This window comes from Chlorocebus sabaeus, chromosome 1 (genome assembly GCF_047675955.1).
Source record: "Chlorocebus sabaeus isolate Y175 chromosome 1, mChlSab1.0.hap1, whole genome shotgun sequence".
Classification (NCBI taxonomy): Eukaryota; Metazoa; Chordata; class Mammalia; order Primates; family Cercopithecidae; genus Chlorocebus; species Chlorocebus sabaeus.
This window is the reverse complement of record NC_132904.1, coordinates 119,179,237-119,195,800: the sequence shown is the minus strand read 5'-3', so window position 1 is coordinate 119,195,800 and position 16,564 is coordinate 119,179,237. Positions and strand designations below refer to the sequence as shown.

Here is a 16,564-nt window from a genome sequence, read left to right as displayed (position 1 = left end):
AGGAGTTTGAGGGCACAGTGAGCCATGATTGCACCTCTGTACTCCAGCCTGGGTGACAAAGCAAGAGCATGTCTCAGAGAAAAAAAAAAAAACAAAAGTATGTGTGTATATATATATGTGTGTGTGTATATATATACACATAAAACAGTTCAACTTACATTACTTCTGATTCACTTCTACTCATAATGGGCATACAATGAAGAATGGGCCTAGCCTATCCTATAGGCCATGAAAGGGTTTATGCAGACAAACCGTGAATCAGAAGGAGTGCTGTCTAGACCATCTCAATGGTAAGATCCTATCCTCCCAGTATAATAGAGTTGACCTGTAGGCTAACAAGATATACATTTGCATGAGCCAAGCATTAAGTCTTAAGATACGAGGAAGTATCTATGTCTCTAAATGGTTGCCTTCTGATGGTATTATCTGAGGTTTACAGCTTAAGAAACCTCAGAAGGAAGCAATCATAGTGGAAGCAATCATAGATTTGCCAGTGTTAAAGTTTATCTTTGCTGTTTTTTCTCTTCAGAGAAGATGCTGAAGCTCCGAAAGCCCGTCTTGTGAAACCCAGCTCCTCTTCCTCAGGCTCTCGGAGCTCACGCTCTGGTTCTTCCTCCACTCGCTCCACAGCAAATAGTGCCTCACGCAGCCAGCGGACACTGTCAACTGATGCAGCACCCCAGCCAGGGCTGGCCACCCAGGCATACAGCCTAGTGGGGCCAGAGGTGAGAGGTTCTGAACCAAAGAAAGTCCACCATACTACCATGACCAAAGCAGAAACCACACCCAGCATGATCCCCAGCCAGAGCAGAGCCTTCCAAACGGTCTGAATTAGAATGGACTTGACTCCCACACTTTCCTAGGAGTCAGGGTCTCTGGACTCTTCTCGTCTTTGGAGCTCAAGTCACCAGCCACACAACCCCCTCGAACCAGATGAGAGGTCATTTAAGTAGCAGTGAGCATTGCACAGAAGAGATTCAGATAAGCACTTTTCTTATATGATACCAAACAAGCAAAAGGATGTAAGCTGATTCATCTCCAAAAAGGCATCTCATTGTGCCTTTAGACCAGAGTAAGGGAAAGCAGGAGTCCAAATCTATTTGTTGACCAGGACCTGTGGTGAGAAGGTTGGGGAAAGGTGAGGTGAATATACCTAAAACTTTTCACGTGGGATATTTTGTATCAGTGCTTTGATTCACAACTTTCAAGAGGAAATGGGAGGCTGTTTGTAAATTTTCTATGCATTTCTGCAAACTTATTGGATTACTGCAATTATTCAGACAGTCAAGCAGAACCCACAGCCTTATTACACCTGTCTGCACCATGTACTGAACTAACCACTTCTAAGAAACTCCAAAAAAGGAAACATGTGTCTTCCATTCTGACTTAACTTCATTTGTCCTAAAGTTCAGATATTAATTTCAAGGGGAGTTGTAATAGTGGGAGATGGAGAAGAATGAATGAGTTTCTTCCACTCTATACTAATCTCACTACTTGTATTGAGCCCAAAATAACTGAAAGGAGACAAAAATTTATGACAAAGGATTGTGAAGAGCTTTCCATCTTCAAGATGTTATGAGGATTGGTGACAAACATTAGAAATATATAATGGAGCAACTGTGGATTTTCCCTCAAATCAAATGCCTCTAAGGACTTTCCTGCTAGATATTTCTGGAAGGAGAAAATACAACATGTCATTTATCAACGTCCTTAGAAAGGATTCTTCCAGAGAAAAAGGGATCTAGGAATGCTGAAAGAGTAACCAACATACCATTATAGTCTATTCTTTCTGAGAACATGTGAAACCAGAATTGCAAGACTGGGTGGCCTAGAAAAGGAGATTAGATCAAACTTCTCTTAATATGTCAAGGAAGGTAGCTGGGCATGGTGCCAGGCACCTGTAGGAAAATCCAGCACGTGGAGGTTGCAGTGAGACAAGATTGTGCCATTGCACTCCAGCCTGGGTGACAGAGCGAGACTCCATCTCCCAAAAAAAAAAAAAAAAAAAAAAAAAAAAAGTCAAGGAAGGATAAAAGGAAGTTCAGTATTGTACCACACTTGGAACTTCCTCCATTTCTTCCATTTTAGAAGGATGTGAACCTGGAACTTTTGATGATTCTAAGCCTTAAATTATCAAAAAGATCAGGGATTGCCAATGCTTCTAATGGCACTGCAAGTATATATCATAATCATTCCCTCCTAAAAGTGAAAAATGAGAGAAATTCAGTATTTTCCCAGGCTCAGCCTCCAGAAGTCTAGCTCTGGGCTGGAAGAAAAGGGAACTAATATTTAGGGAAGAGATGAGAATAATTAGTGGGTGGCAGGAGAGGGCTGAGCTAGTGCCTGCTAACATTTTAGTTGTCAGTATCTTGGAAAGAATTAGCAAGAATAATTCACCAGGATAGCTGCTGAAGAAATGATGAATGGGAGAAGAAAGATGTTTGAGAAATAAAGAAAACAGCAGCCTCCAATACAGTAACTTGCCTTTTTAATAGTTTTGACTACCCTTGATACCTATAGCACAAATGCTGGACCTGAATCAGCCCTTCAAGGACCCTAGCACAAATGTCAACTGATCACCACTGGGAGAGTAGAAAACTTTTTTTTTTTTTTGAGACGAAGTGTCACTCTGTCGCCCAGGCTGAAGTGCAGTGACACCATCTCCGCTTACTACAGCCTCTGCCTCTTGGGTTCAAGCAATTCTCCTGGCTGGTCCTCCCGAGTAGCTGGGATTACAGGTGCCCGCCATCACACCCAGCTAATTTTTGTAGTTCTGGTAGAGACAGGGTTTCCCCACGTTGGCCAGGCTGGTCTTAAGCTCCTGACCTCAAGTGACCTGCTCACCCTTGGCCTCCCAAAGAGCTGGGATTACAGGTGTGAGCCACTGCACCTGGCCCAGAATACTTTTTTTTTTTTTTTTTTGAGATGGAGTCTTGCTCTCATCATGCAGGCTAAAGTGCAGTGGCGCATCTCAGCTCACTGTGACCTCCACCTTCCAGGTTCAAGCGATTCTCCTTCCTCAGCCCCCTGAGTAGCTGGGATTATAGGCGTGTGCCACCACGTATGGCTAATTTTTGTATTTTTAGTAGAGATGGGGTTTCGCCATGCTGACCAGGCTGGTCTCAAACTCCTGACCTCAGGTGATCCACCCGCCTTGGCCTCACAAAGTGCTAGGATTACAGGTGTGAGCCACAGCGCCCAGCCCAGAATACTTTTTAAAAGAACAGCAGGTTAGAGGAAAGAAAAAAATTAATGCTGAATGTGGTGATGAAAGCATGTTTCTAAAATGGGAAGCTGATGCTTAAAGAGGAAAGGCTAATCTGGGATTTTGCCCCATTTCTCTGGTTTTTCACTCCTATATTTAATTCTCACAATCGTGTCATCACATAGTGCAAAAAACAAAATTCTTGTAAAGTCCCCAGGAGTCTATCCTTGGGTGAAAGTTTTAACCTGAGTGTCTTCCTCTAAAAAAGGTGGGAAATGAGACATTGAGGAATTAACATATAAATGTCTACTATGGGTTTAAGAGGACTGGCGTATTTGGAATGCTTCTTATACTAACACTGTCTCATTGTAAAATATAAAACCCCTCACTCTGACTACATTTTTATTCCTCTGGTAGTGTGGTATCCAGGCAACATACCACTTCTGCTATGTAATTCTGAGAATTCTCATTTCTAGAGTACCTGAGCCAAACAAATACACTATGGAGGCTGCAGCTGTATCATCACTAGCAATTTGCTCTTATCATTATTTACTACCTTTGAACCTAAGATTTCCTGCCTATGCTTTTGAAAGCAAAAATCAGTCTCCTTTGCATGAAAAAGAGCCTTAGATTTTTAAACGTTAATTACCAGAAAGCTAAAATACCAGTTGACTACCCAAATTATTTTGGAAATCTATCCATAATGGAAGTCTACAACAAACGAATAAAACAGATTACACTAAGAGCTGATAAATTCAAAGGAATTGAAGATTCTGAGAGATAAACTGTTCAAGTCTTAGCAATGATATTGCACTTCTCTTTGACAGGTTCTGGGCTTAAGTTAGAGGCCCTACTGGTTCCAAACCATATTCCACTGATTTTGCAAGTAAAATAAATTTGATTCTGAAATAGGAAACAAACAAAAAAAGGAGAAATAACTAAATAGTAGAAGAAAAACTGTAGGAAGAAGATGCAGATGGAATGATATGGACGTTGAGTAACCATGTCAATAAAATATATAAACCAAACTTAAATTTGTGAAATAAGGAAGTTGGTACCTTTGTTGTTACAGTGTATAAAAACAATTTCAGAACTGCTGTTGCAAAAAGACATATATAGTTTTGCTTCCTTCTGGTGTTAAGCTGTTTATATTTCAGTTTCAGTTTTAACTTCTAAGTTGCCTTGTAATTGGGACTGTGTTTGAGCATCACAAAAACCAAATATTTATTATGGATGCATCTGTATCAGCAATTAAAAAATAAACAAGTAAAAGTGATACTGTAGGAGAAGCTGAAGCTCATATAACCTGGACTGGAAATTTGTTTATCAGCTTGCTGCCAACAGAAGAACAGAAGAACTCAGACTGAATATGATCTATTATTTATCAATTTCAGTCACGAATTTACCAAGTACTTTTTTCTCTCAAAAGGCAAGATGCTAGGTATAAGTTGCACAGGGGACACCAAAAGAGTTGCTGTCCTTAAGGACTTTATCAAAATTAACGAAATAATAATTACTAAGCAAGTATTTTGTGCCTAGGTGAAGGGCCAACAGAGAAGCACACACTAAGGGGTTCAACTAAATCTGAAAAGTACACACTAAGAAATTCAAATACATCTGGAAAACACTTCACAGAGGTCATTGTAAAATAACAGCGATAATAGTAATCATCATTTACTGAGCCACCATGTGCCAGTTACGCTAAGTACATTATACATTTTGTCTCAATTTCATACTCACATCAACCCTATAAGGGTAGTAGTAGAGCCAGGATTTATTTTTACTTTTATTTTTATTTTGAGAGTCTCACTCAGTCGCCCAGGCTGGAGTGCAGTGGCATGATCTCAGTTCACTGCAAGCTCCGCCTCCCGAGTTCACGCCATTCTCCTGCCTCAGCCTCCCAAGTAGCTGAGACTACAGGTGCCCACCACCACACTTGGCTATTTTTTTGTATTTTTAGTAGAGACGGGGTTTTACCCTGTTAGCCAGGATGGTCTTGATTTCCTGACCTCATGATCTGGTTTGGGATTACAGGCGTGAGCCACCACGCCAGGCCCTAGAGCCAGGATTTAAACCTAGCCACTGTTGGTATACTCCATCAGAACTAACAGATCTTGATTAATCCCCATCTTCCCACCTGAAATCCTCAAACCTTTACACTCAACTATAGGCTTTCTCTTCTCTTTGCTTTCTTCCTTGCCCTAACCTTTTCACCATACTTGGGACACACTTAGCTCACTCACACAAGTCCAAATCCTTTAGTTTTCCCTTGTTCTGCAAAACAGGGTACAATTCCCAACTTTATAATTGCCTGATTTGTCTTTATATGGTAATGATGGGCTTAGATCATGCAATTTTTGTTGACTGTTAAGCACAGAGTATTTTGAGCACATCACGATTAAATCTGTCGAATCATCTGAGAGGCAAAAAGATAAGGTGCATTGAAACTATAAAATAATAGGAACAGTTGATTCTTCAAAGATGATACAGTCATATCAATTTATTTAAACTGTAGGCTGGGGGTCATGGCTCATGCCTGTAATTCCAGCACTTTGGGAGGCTGAGGTGAGTGGATCACTTGAGGTCAAGAGTTCAAGACCAGGCCGGGCGCGGTGGCTCAAGCCTGTAATCCCAGCACTTTGGGAGGCCGAGACGGGCGGATCACGAGGTCAGGAGATCGAGACCATCCTGGCTAACACGGTGAAACCCCGTCTCTACTAAAAAATACAAAAAACTAGCCGGGCGAGGTGGCGGGCAACTGTAGTCCCAGCTACTCGGGAGGCTGAGGCAGGAGAATGGCGTGAACCCGGGAGGCGGAGCTTGCAGTGAGCTGAGATCCGGCCACTGCACTCCAGCCTGGGCCACAAAGCGAGACTCCGTTTCAAAAAAAAAAAAAAAAAGAAAAAAAGAAAAAAAAAAAAGAGTTCAAGACCAGCCTGGCCAAGATGGTGAAACCCCATCTCTACTAAAAATACAAAAATTAGCCGGGCGTGGTGGCATATGGAAGCAAATAATTGTAAACATAATTACTAAACATGGGGTCTTTGAACTGTATAGTTTTTTGTTTTTTTGTTTTTTGTTTTTTTTTTTTTTTGAGACAGAGTCTTACTCTGCTGCCAGGCTGGAGTACAGTGGTGTGATATCGGTTCACTGCAGCCTCCGCCTCCCAGGTTCAAGCGATTCTCCTGCCTCGGCCTCCCCAGTAGGTGGGACTAGAGGTGTGTGCCACCATACCCAGCTAATTTTTGTATTTTTAGTAGAGGAAGGGTTTCAGCATGTTGGCCAGGATAGTCTCCATCTCTTGACCTCGTGATCCTCCCACCTTGGCCTCCCAAAGTGCTGGGATTACAGGTGTGAGTCACCGCACCCAGCCAAAAAAAAATCTTAAAAATTAAGGTGCTCTGATAAAAATTTCAACTTTAAAAAATTAAAATAGGCTGGGTGTGGTGGCTCACGCCTGTAATCTCAGCACTTTGGAAGGCTGAAGTGGGTGGATCACGAGGTCAGGAGTTAGAGATCAGACTGACCAATATGGTGAAAACCCATCTCTACTAAAAATGCAAAATTAGCCAGGCGTGGTGGTATGCGCCTATAATCCCAGCTACTCACGAGGCTGAGGCAGGAGAATCGCTTGAACCTGGGAGGCGGAGGCTGCAATGAACTGAGATCACGCCATTGCATTCCAGACTAGGCGACAGAGCGAGACTCTATCTTAGATTTAAAAAATAAAATAAAATAAAATGATAAGGAGCACTTTTTTTTCTTTAAGAGACAGGTTCTCACTTTGTCACCCTGGCTGGAGCTCAGTGGCACAATCACGGCTCACTACAGCCTCAACCTCCCAGGCTCAAACCATCTTCCCACCTCAGCCTCCTGAGTACCTGGGACTACAGGCACATGCCAACACGGCCAGCTAATTTTTGTATTTTTTGTAGAGATGGGGTCTCCTTATGTTGCCCAGGCTGGTCTTGAACTCCTGAGCTCAAGCCATCCACCAGCTTCGGCCTCCCAAAATGCTGAGATTACAGTGCCTGGCCAAGAGCGCATTTTATACAGCACCTCCTCTCCATAGTGCAGGGGCTAAACAAGATGACTAAGAGTTTGAAAGTAGAAAGCAATCTAGCCTGAGTTAGAAGCATAAGCTGTGGAATAAAATCTGATTTTGAAAAATTCAGGGTCAGCTAGGGATCTTAAGCAAATTATTTGACCTATTTGAACCTCAATTTCTTTATCTGAAAATGGGGACAATATGATCTGCCAAAAATAGTTGTGAGGGTCATGTAAGAGAATATATGTCAAATGCTTAGCATGGTGCCCTGCGTAAAGCATTGAATAAAACATCAATGGCAAGGACTCTACTACCAGAAATACATTACAATAGGCATGAGAATGTTCTAAAGCATACAACCTGGTTTAGGAAGGCAAAGCATAATTCAGGGAAAAGATATTGGGGCTATTTTTATGTATGCTGTTCTCCAGTTGCAATAATTTATACATGGCTGCAGCTAGAAATCAAAATATTAATAACAGCTTGCATCATTCTGGTTTCAAATTTCCCTGATGCAATGCAGTACACACACTCAAGTATTTGGGCAATCAGGGCATACATATATTGCATCTTTTAGTCATGTCACTGGGTCACGGAAGGGTTGTTTTCAATATCTGAGTTTTTGAAGCAAGGGACTGTAAGTTTACTATTCTTTAATACTAATTTTTAAAAAATGCATATTTAGTAACAGTACACCACATAATCCTAATACAAATTACCCAATGAAATTCTAAACCTTAAATTTTTTCCATTTTTTTGTTTTTTGAGACAGGGTTTTGCTCCGTCACTCAGGCTGGAGTGCAGGGGCACAATCATGGCTCACTGCAGCCTCTACCTCCTGAGCTCAAGTGATCCTCCCATCTCATTTTTTTTGGGATGGGGGTCTCACTATGTTGCCTAGGCTGGTTAAGACTTTTCAACAGAAGCAACCGAAATCAGATAACTATTAAATCATTTATTCATTAACTGAGGACGGCACGGTGGCTCACTCCTTAATCCCAGCACTTTGGGAGGCCAAGGCGGGCAGATCATTTGAGGCCTGAGACCAGCCTGACCAATTGGTGAAACCCCATCCCTACTAAAAACACAAAAATTAGCAGGGCGTGATGGTACGGGCCTCTAATCCCAGCTACTTGGGAGGCTGAGACAGGAGAACTGCTTGAACCCAGGAGGTGGAGGTTGCAGTGAGCAAAGATCACACCACTGCACTCCAGCCTGGATAGAGTTAGACTTCACATAAAACAAACAAAAACAGGCCAGGTGCGGTAGCTCACGCTTGTAATTCCAGCACTTTGGGAGGCTGAGGCAGGCGGATTACCTGAGATCAGGAGTTTGAGACCAACCTGGCCAATATGGTGAAACCCTGTCTCTACTAAAATACAAAAACTAGCCAGGTTTGGTGGCGTGCACATGCAGTCACAGCTACTCGCGAGGCTGAGGCAGAAGAATCTCTTGAACCCGGGAAGCGGAGGTTGCAGCGAGCCACGTTCGGCCACTGCACTCCAGCCTGGGGGACAGGGCGAGACTGTCTTTTCCGGGAGACTCCATTGGGAGATTCCGTCTTTTCTGGGAGACGGAGTCGTGCCTTAGACTCCGTCTACAAAATGACGATCATAATAGTTGCTACCGCTTAGATTTACGGTGAGAATTACAGGAGGTAAGGTTGGCATGCGGTAGGCACACAAAAATGTTAAATCATTATCCTTTTATCCAGTCAGAAGTCCTAGGCTCAAGACTCCACTGCAGTCCCATGCAACCAAACTTTAATTTTAGATCTTAACTGTGTCATTTGAAACCCTGTGCGTTTAAAGTGGTGGAGACAGGACCTTCATCATATTCTGAGCTTTAAATATATGAATGCTAAATCATTCCATTTAATAAGACATAGCCCAAGTCCCAGAACACGTTTGAGAGTAACCAGAAACAGAGGTTATTTGTTCTGCTTTCTTTAATCACTGCTATTGGATGGGATATCTCAAACAAGTGGATGTGTGCCCCAATTCTGTTTTCCACTGGTTCAATGATTAACATAATTACAAAAATGCAAAATACAGCACAGGGTGTAGTTTGAAATGTGTGCTTGTTAAACTTTAGGCTCTGGGGTGTGAAAAGAAAAATTCCAGATAACATTACTAGCAGTTAGCGTGGGGGACGGGAGGTTCCAAATACCAAAGGAAACTGAAAGCAGTGGCTCACAGTACACATCCTACCTCTTTCTGGAATTGAGATGAATATATTTCCAGGAAGGAAATTACACTGTAGCGTAACTAACAAAAGATATAAAATAAATCTTGAACCCAAAAAAAGCTAGATTTGATTCTAGCTTACCCAGCTGCTTACCTTCCCACAAATGGTATCTTTGAGCCTCATTTTTCTCCTGATATAGTGAATAATACACACCTTAGAGAACTGTGTTGATGATTAGATGACAAATGAAAGCATTTTGTATGTAGTGAAAGCATTGTATAAAATTAAATTCTTGGGACGTGGGGAGAGGCTAAGAATACATCTCCATGAACTCTAAGCCAACATTCCTCCCCAAAAGGAAAATATGAAAAGGAAATTCTTCATATGTTTTGAGTCTGTCTCTACCCTTTAAAGGCTTTGACAAGGACAAGATGTCCTCGCTCTTCTGAAGCCTTTTTCGCAGTCTACAGACCTTCTAATTCCAGCCCTGCTACTATAAGTTCTTTTGGTGTAGCTTTAAAAAAATATTTTCCCCCATCGGTGCCTACTTATCTACTAAACAGAAATAATAGCTACCCTGCCTGCCTGAAAGGACACAGGGAGTGTTCAAGGTACCTGAGACAGGCTCTTGGAACAAGGCCCCACATGTCCGCGGCCACGCACAACACTGCACAATGTAAAATTCCAGGCACCACTGTTTTGCGCACCAGCTTAGTCACGTTTTCAAAGCGTCTGCATGGTCTGTCGTTTAATTTTTGATGAAAGTCAAACCAGTAAAGATACCACCTCATGTTACTGAAAATACAAACGTTCATAAACTCTAAATCAAGGACGCACGGGTACTGGAACCTATGATTCCTAACCCCTGGTTCACCTAACGGAGAACACACTCGCCACCTTTTAAATGTTTATTTTATAAACAATGGGGAAATGTAGGGCTTGGGCTAGTGGGGGAAGAACTGAACCAAGAAGCCGAATCTGTTCTAGACGGAGGTTGGAAGGGGCCTAGGGGTCGGAGGTTCAGAAAAAGCGGGTTCGCCTTTTTTTCCCCGGAGGGGTCCAGACACGACCTCGTCCTGAGGCGGTTCTGAGAAGCCGGGCGCCTAACACTTCTGCGTCGGGGGCTGCCTCCCAACGGTTCCCGTAGGAAAATGCGGGTGCTGGCGGGCCTGCCGAGCTAACCCGCCCCAACCCGCGGCGGCCTGGCGGCTCCCTCCAATCCCAACCCTGGGTGCCCCTGAGCGAGCATCCCTAGTAGCACCCTGAAGCCGGAACCTTCGCCCAAGCCCCTCGGGGACAGCGCTTGCCCAAAGCCACGTTATGAAATATAGGTTCGCGAAACCTGGGGCACTCAGAGGATCGTCTGGAACATGGAGATGGGGGATGGGAAAAGAGGAATGAGGACGTGTGTGGGGGAAGGGAGCAACAACCTTCGCAGCCATTTTGTCCTCGCTCCACTTCCGTCTTCTCCACTCCGGCTCCCGCGCCCGAACCCCTCCCTTCAGGCCCCGCGCGATTCCTCCCCCAGTTCTGCGCGGGCCAAGATCGCGGCTAGCGCCGCTATCATTGGTTGGTTCCAAGTTTTGCCCGCCCCTCTTCTTCCACCTTTTTCCGCCCCCTCCTGCCCGCGCAAGCTGGGGGCGCATGCGTAGAGGCGGACGCTCCCCTCCCCCGCCCGGGGTAACTGAGGACTCCCGCGCGCGGGCTGTCTGCGCCCCACCCTCCCTTTCCCCGGAGCCGTCCGGAGAGCGGGGGCGAGCTTGAAAGTTCCAGAACGCTGCGGTGAGTGCGTTATCGCGAGGCGGAGCGCGGTGGGGTGGGTGCGGAAGGGGGCGAGGCCCGAGGAGTGGAGCCGGGCTTGTGATTGGGTCTTGTAAGGGCAGCCTGGCGTCTATTGGCCGGGGAAGCCGTAATGGCAGGCAGCAGGGGCGGGCCCCTTCTGGAAGGTTCTGAGATAGGGTATAAGAGGGAGGGTGGCGGGCGGAAACCGGTCTCATTGAACTTGCCTGCAGCTCCGGGGGCTCCTGTGACTTTTGTCTTTATCGGAGCCAGGCCTACACGCCAGGTAAAGCCTCTCCTCGAGAGTTGGGTTATGGGTCTGGGAGCGTGCAGTTTCCACATGGACCGGTTGAGCTTGTTGCGGCTTGGAGAGTTCTAAGAATTTTGTCGAGGCGAGTGTGCGGCCGCTTCCATCGGCTTAAGGGGCCTCAGTTTTCGGTGGGGTGGCAGCGGCGCTTGGTTGCAGCCGGCAGGACAGAAATACAGGAGTGAGTTGGGCCGCAGCCCCAGGGGAGCCTGGGAGACGCCCGGCGACCGCGTGGCGGGGGAGGGTTGCCGCATCGCCTACCCTGGCGCGCAGGGAAGTGGAGCGAGGGTTTTCTTTATCTCGCTTCCTTGTATAGTCCGGTCCCACCATGGTTCTTCAAAGCAGTACTTGGCGTGCTTCCAATATGGGGGTGCATTCCGGATCAGTCAAAACCCCAGTTGACTCTCGGGGACACTGGCACCTGGCGAGGGAGATGGGATAGATAGGGCTCAGTTCCAGGTTAAGACCACGTGCTCAGCAACGCCCCAGGCCCTCTGGTGGGTGGTTCATCCAGGGTGTGCTTGGCAGCGGTTGGCACGGCAACCCGGACTGCAGCACTAGTTCTGAACCTTTGGTGTGCTTAAACAAGAGGTGATGGTCACTAACTCTTGGTAGTGGCCATATCTTTTTCCTGGTTACGCGTTCTTTTAAGGGATGAGGGAAATACTTTGATTAACCGGATTTTTCTTTTTTTCAGCAACCATGTCCAAGGGACCTGCAGTTGGTATTGATCTTGGCACCACCTACTCTTGTGTGGGTGTTTTCCAGCACGGAAAAGTAGAGATAATTGCCAATGATCAGGGAAACCGAACCACTCCAAGCTATGTTGCCTTTACGGACACTGAACGGTTGATCGGTGACGCTGCAAAGAATCAAGTTGCAATGAACCCCACCAACACAGTTTTCGGTGAGCTACTAATTTTAAATGACAGAACAAATTTAACAGGTCTAGGAAGCAGAAGAGTTTATGAAATGTGAAGGGGGAGCTTTTTGTTTTTAGAAAAATGAGCTGAGACTTGTTCTCAAGTCTGTTATAAAATGGGTTATAGAAACCTTGCAGGCTGAAAATCTAGATAATGTAGGATGTCAAAAGTTGAACGTTTGCTGTCTATATGGTAGTTGAATTCACCTACCTATGAACTTCGGCATTTGGGTAATCATGGACTTGGGTTTTATCAGAAGAGGTATGAAATTGAAAGTGTTTTCATTTGATACCTTTTACAGATGCCAAACGTCTGATTGGACGCAGATTTGATGATGCTGTTGTCCAGTCTGATATGAAGCATTGGCCCTTCATGGTGGTGAATGATGCTGGCAGGCCCAAGGTCCAAGTAGAATATAAGGGAGAGACCAAAAGCTTCTATCCAGAGGAGGTATCCTCTATGGTTCTGACAAAGATGAAGGAAATTGCAGAAGCCTATCTTGGGAAGGTGAGGTTTGTTTTTCAGTATGTTTTTCAGCATTCTGGAGTAGTTAAAAGCCCGTTGACTCCAGTGGGGCACTGGCACCTGGTGAGGGAGGGGAACAGATGGGGCGCAGCTCGGGGTTAAGACCACATGCACTGCCCCCAGGCTCTTTGGGAAGCTGGGTCAACACCAGAAACCAGTGAATCTTGACAATTAGTAATTTACATTTTTGGGGGGTGTTCCAGCAGTTTTTGTTTCACCAGCATTAATCCATTTGCTGGAGTTTGTATATCTAAGTGTAATAGTTTGATCTGTGGTCTCTTCCTTATTCGTAGACTGTTACCAATGCTGTGGTCACAGTGCCAGCTTATTTTAATGACTCTCAGCGTCAGGCTACCAAAGATGCTGGAACTATTGCTGGTCTCAATGTACTTAGAATTATTAATGAGCCAACTGCTGCTGCTATTGCTTACGGCTTAGACAAAAAGGTATGTACCATTTGTGATGCAAGTCCAGATTATTTTAAGATTAATTTGATTGTCAGAAATTTAAATGAGATTGTTTTCAATGGCAGGTTGGAGCAGAAAGAAACGTGCTTATCTTTGACCTGGGAGGTGGCACTTTCGATGTGTCAATCCTCACTATTGAGGATGGAATCTTTGAGGTCAAGTCTACAGCTGGAGACACCCACTTGGGTGGAGAAGATTTTGACAACCGAATGGTCAACCATTTTATTGCAGAGTTCAAGCGCAAGCATAAGAAGGACATCAGCGAGAACAAGAGAGCTGTAAGACGCCTTCGTACTGCTTGTGAACGTGCTAAGCGTACGCTCTCTTCCAGCACCCAGGCCAGTATTGAGATCGATTCTCTCTATGAAGGAATCGACTTCTATACCTCCATTACCCGTGCCCGATTTGAAGAATTGAATGCTGACCTGTTCCGTGGCACCCTGGACCCAGTAGAGAAAGCCCTTCGAGATGCCAAACTAGACAAGTCACAGATTCATGATATTGTCCTGGTTGGTGGTTCTACTCGTATCCCCAAGATTCAGAAGCTTCTCCAAGATTTCTTCAACGGAAAAGAACTGAATAAGAGCATCAACCCTGATGAAGCTGTTGCTTATGGTGCAGGTAACAAAAGTATCTCAATTAACCCTAAAGGCAGGCAGGCAGGAGATGAGGTGACTCGCTGTGATGAGTGATTGTTAAACATTCGTAGTTTCCACCAAAAGCTTGGCTAATGATGGCAACACCTTCCTTGGATGTCTGAGCGAGTGATAGTGGTTAAAACAGGAGCTATGCACTGGGTTTTTTTGTTTAACTTTCTAACGTTAACTTTTTTTCTTTGCTAGCTGTCCAGGCAGCCATCCTGTCTGGAGACAAGTCTGAAAATGTTCAAGATTTGTTGCTCTTGGATGTCACTCCTCTTTCCCTTGGTATTGAAACTGCTGGTGGAGTAATGACTGTCCTTATTAAACGTAATACCACCATTCCTACCAAGCAGACACAGACCTTCACTACCTATTCTGACAACCAGCCTGGTGTGCTTATTCAGGTATGTTTTCTGTACTTCTCTTGCTTGGCTTACTGATACCAGATAAAGAGAAGTCTGGACTGACTCGCTATGATGATGGATTCCAAAACCATTCGTAGTTTCCACCAGAAAGTCCTATGTTGGCCAGTTCCTTCCTTGGATGTCTGAGCGACCATTCTTCCTTAGCAGGACTCTAGCACTAGCAGAGATGTGAAGTCCATTGTAGTAATTCGTTTTATTTCCTACCAAGGTCTATGAAGGTGAGCGTGCCATGACCAAGGATAACAACCTGCTTGGCAAGTTTGAACTCACGGGCATACCTCCTGCACCCCGAGGTGTTCCTCAGATTGAAGTCACTTTTGACATTGATGCCAATGGTATCCTGAATGTCTCTGCTGTGGACAAGAGTACAGGAAAAGAGAATAAGATTACTATCACTAATGACAAGGGTAAGTAAACACACATGGCACTGTCATCTCGTCTTGACAGGGATCATAGTGGTATTTCAATTGAGTTTCTGGTGCCTCAAGGGCATCTAGCTAAGAGAAACTAGAGTTATACTGGAAATTTAAGGCTTTTTTACTTAGAAGACTTAATTTATTTCCTAGGCCGTTTGAGCAAGGAAGACATTGAACGTATGGTCCAGGAAGCTGAGAAGTACAAAGCTGAAGATGAGAAGCAGAGGGACAAGGTATCATCAAAGAATTCACTTGAGTCCTATGCATTCAACATGAAAGCAACTGTCGAAGATGAGAAACTTCAAGGCAAGATTAACGATGAGGACAAACAGAAGATTCTGGACAAGTGTAATGAAATTATCAACTGGCTTGATAAGAATCAGGTTTGTAATTTTCCCCATCCCCCACTCAATGGAGGGAGAGGGGAAGGGGAGGGGATGGTAAACCAAGGTTGAGCTGGATTTCACTATAGGGTCACAATGATGAATGGTCCAAAACATTCGCGGTTTCCACCAGAATTCAAGGTGTTGGCAACTACCTTCCTTGGATGTCTGAGTGACCCCAAGATGTTAAGAATAAAGCCTTATTTTAATGTTGACAGTTGGTCCTCTTGTAGGAGTTGGTGTCAGCGACTTAGTATCAGGTTGCATCAGGGTTAGAGAAAGGTTATTAACGTTACAAGAACTTGTAGTAATTCCTTTTTTCTCTTACTCAGACGGCCGAGAAGGAAGAGTTTGAACATCAGCAGAAAGAGCTGGAGAAAGTTTGCAACCCCATCATCACCAAGCTGTACCAGAGTGCAGGAGGCATGCCAGGAGGAATGCCTGGGGGATTCCCTGGTGGTGGAGCTCCTCCCTCTGGTGGTGCTTCCTCAGGGCCCACTATTGAAGAGGTTGATTAAGCCAACCCAAGTATAGGTGTAGCATTGTTCCACACATTTAAAACATTTGAAGGACCTAAATTTGTAGCAAATTCTGTGGCAGTTTTAAAAAGTTAAGCTGCTATAGTAAGTTACTGGGCATTCTCAATACTTGAATATGGAACATGCACAGGGGAAGGAAATAACATTGCACTTTATAAACACTGTATTGTAAGTGGAAAATGCAATGTCTTAAATAAAACTATTTAAAATTGGCACCATAAAATTGTTTTGAGTCTTTAGTTTCCCAGGTCAGCTGCTGGGAGGAGTAGCCCTAGGTGATTATGTGAATCTTACTAACTTCCCCCCTTCCTCTTAAACTAAGCTTGAGTTACATGGGCTAGGTGGCAAGTTGCCCTTCAGAGCATTGTGGATAGTACGTTTTAGAATTGAGAGCTTTCAGAAGGGGAAGCCTGAGAAATCAGATCTAGATCAAACTAACCTTAGTCCTTACATGGAGAGGCAGAAAGCTGACTTACTGGTGTTTTCTAAACCTGTGTAATCCTGCCTAGAAGCAGAGGCTTACTTGCCAAATACTGGGCAGTGAATGTTAAGTTACATGGCAGAGATAACTTTGAATCTCAATCTCTTGTATGAGCCACTGCCCTGTAGGTTTCTATTTCCTCTTCCTAAGATTGAGAGCGCCAGGGGGATGGAGCTAATCTGCCACCTGATTCATTTGGGTCCCAACAGCAAATTGCGATAACCTAGGGTAGCAGGCT

The 16,564-nt window shown here is 44.5% G+C and overlaps 2 protein-coding genes and 2 non-coding genes across 4 annotated transcripts in view; all 4 read left to right on the top strand.

Annotated features, from left to right (window-relative positions):
* CLMP (CXADR like membrane protein) overlaps positions 1 to 4,500 on the top strand; it is a 117,976-nt gene extending 113,476 nt beyond the window's left edge. Inside the window, exon 7 of the mRNA XM_073021865.1 lies at positions 530 to 4,500. Within this exon, the coding sequence (XP_072877966.1) occupies positions 530 to 830 (301 nt within the window). The 3' untranslated portion in view covers positions 831 to 4,500. The remainder of the gene's footprint in view (positions 1 to 529) is intronic.
* Positions 4,501 to 11,379: 6,879 nt separating this feature from the next.
* On the top strand, positions 11,380 to 16,068 carry HSPA8 (heat shock protein family A (Hsp70) member 8). Its single transcript, XM_008021262.3, has 9 exons — positions 11,380 to 11,505; positions 12,224 to 12,433; positions 12,751 to 12,956; positions 13,268 to 13,420; positions 13,507 to 14,062; positions 14,284 to 14,486; positions 14,716 to 14,914; positions 15,074 to 15,306; positions 15,639 to 16,068. Exons 2-9 carry the CDS (start codon positions 12,229 to 12,231, stop codon positions 15,822 to 15,824), a joined length of 1,941 nt encoding a protein of 646 aa, XP_008019453.1. The 5' UTR covers positions 11,380 to 11,505; positions 12,224 to 12,228; the 3' UTR covers positions 15,825 to 16,068.
* LOC119626671 (small nucleolar RNA SNORD14) lies at positions 14,118 to 14,205 on the top strand. The gene has a single exon (XR_005242818.1). It is a non-coding gene; the product is annotated as a small nucleolar RNA SNORD14 (small nucleolar RNA).
* LOC119626672 (small nucleolar RNA SNORD14) lies at positions 14,551 to 14,637 on the top strand. The gene has a single exon (XR_005242819.1). It is a non-coding gene; the product is annotated as a small nucleolar RNA SNORD14 (small nucleolar RNA).
* Positions 16,069 to 16,564: the final 496 nt, after the last annotated feature.

Bases quoted from the DNA above. Each gene is read 5' to 3' on its own strand.
- HSPA8 (XM_008021262.3), top strand. From the start codon at position 12,229: ATGTCCAAGGGACCTGCAGTTGGTATTGATCTTGGCACCACCTACTCT. The intron at 14,063-14,283 runs GTAACAAAAGTA...TTTCTTTGCTAG, and splicing joins AGCTGTTGCTTATGGTGCAG to CTGTCCAGGCAGCCATCCTG. The intron at 15,307-15,638 runs GTTTGTAATTTT...TCTCTTACTCAG, and splicing joins ACTGGCTTGATAAGAATCAG to ACGGCCGAGAAGGAAGAGTT.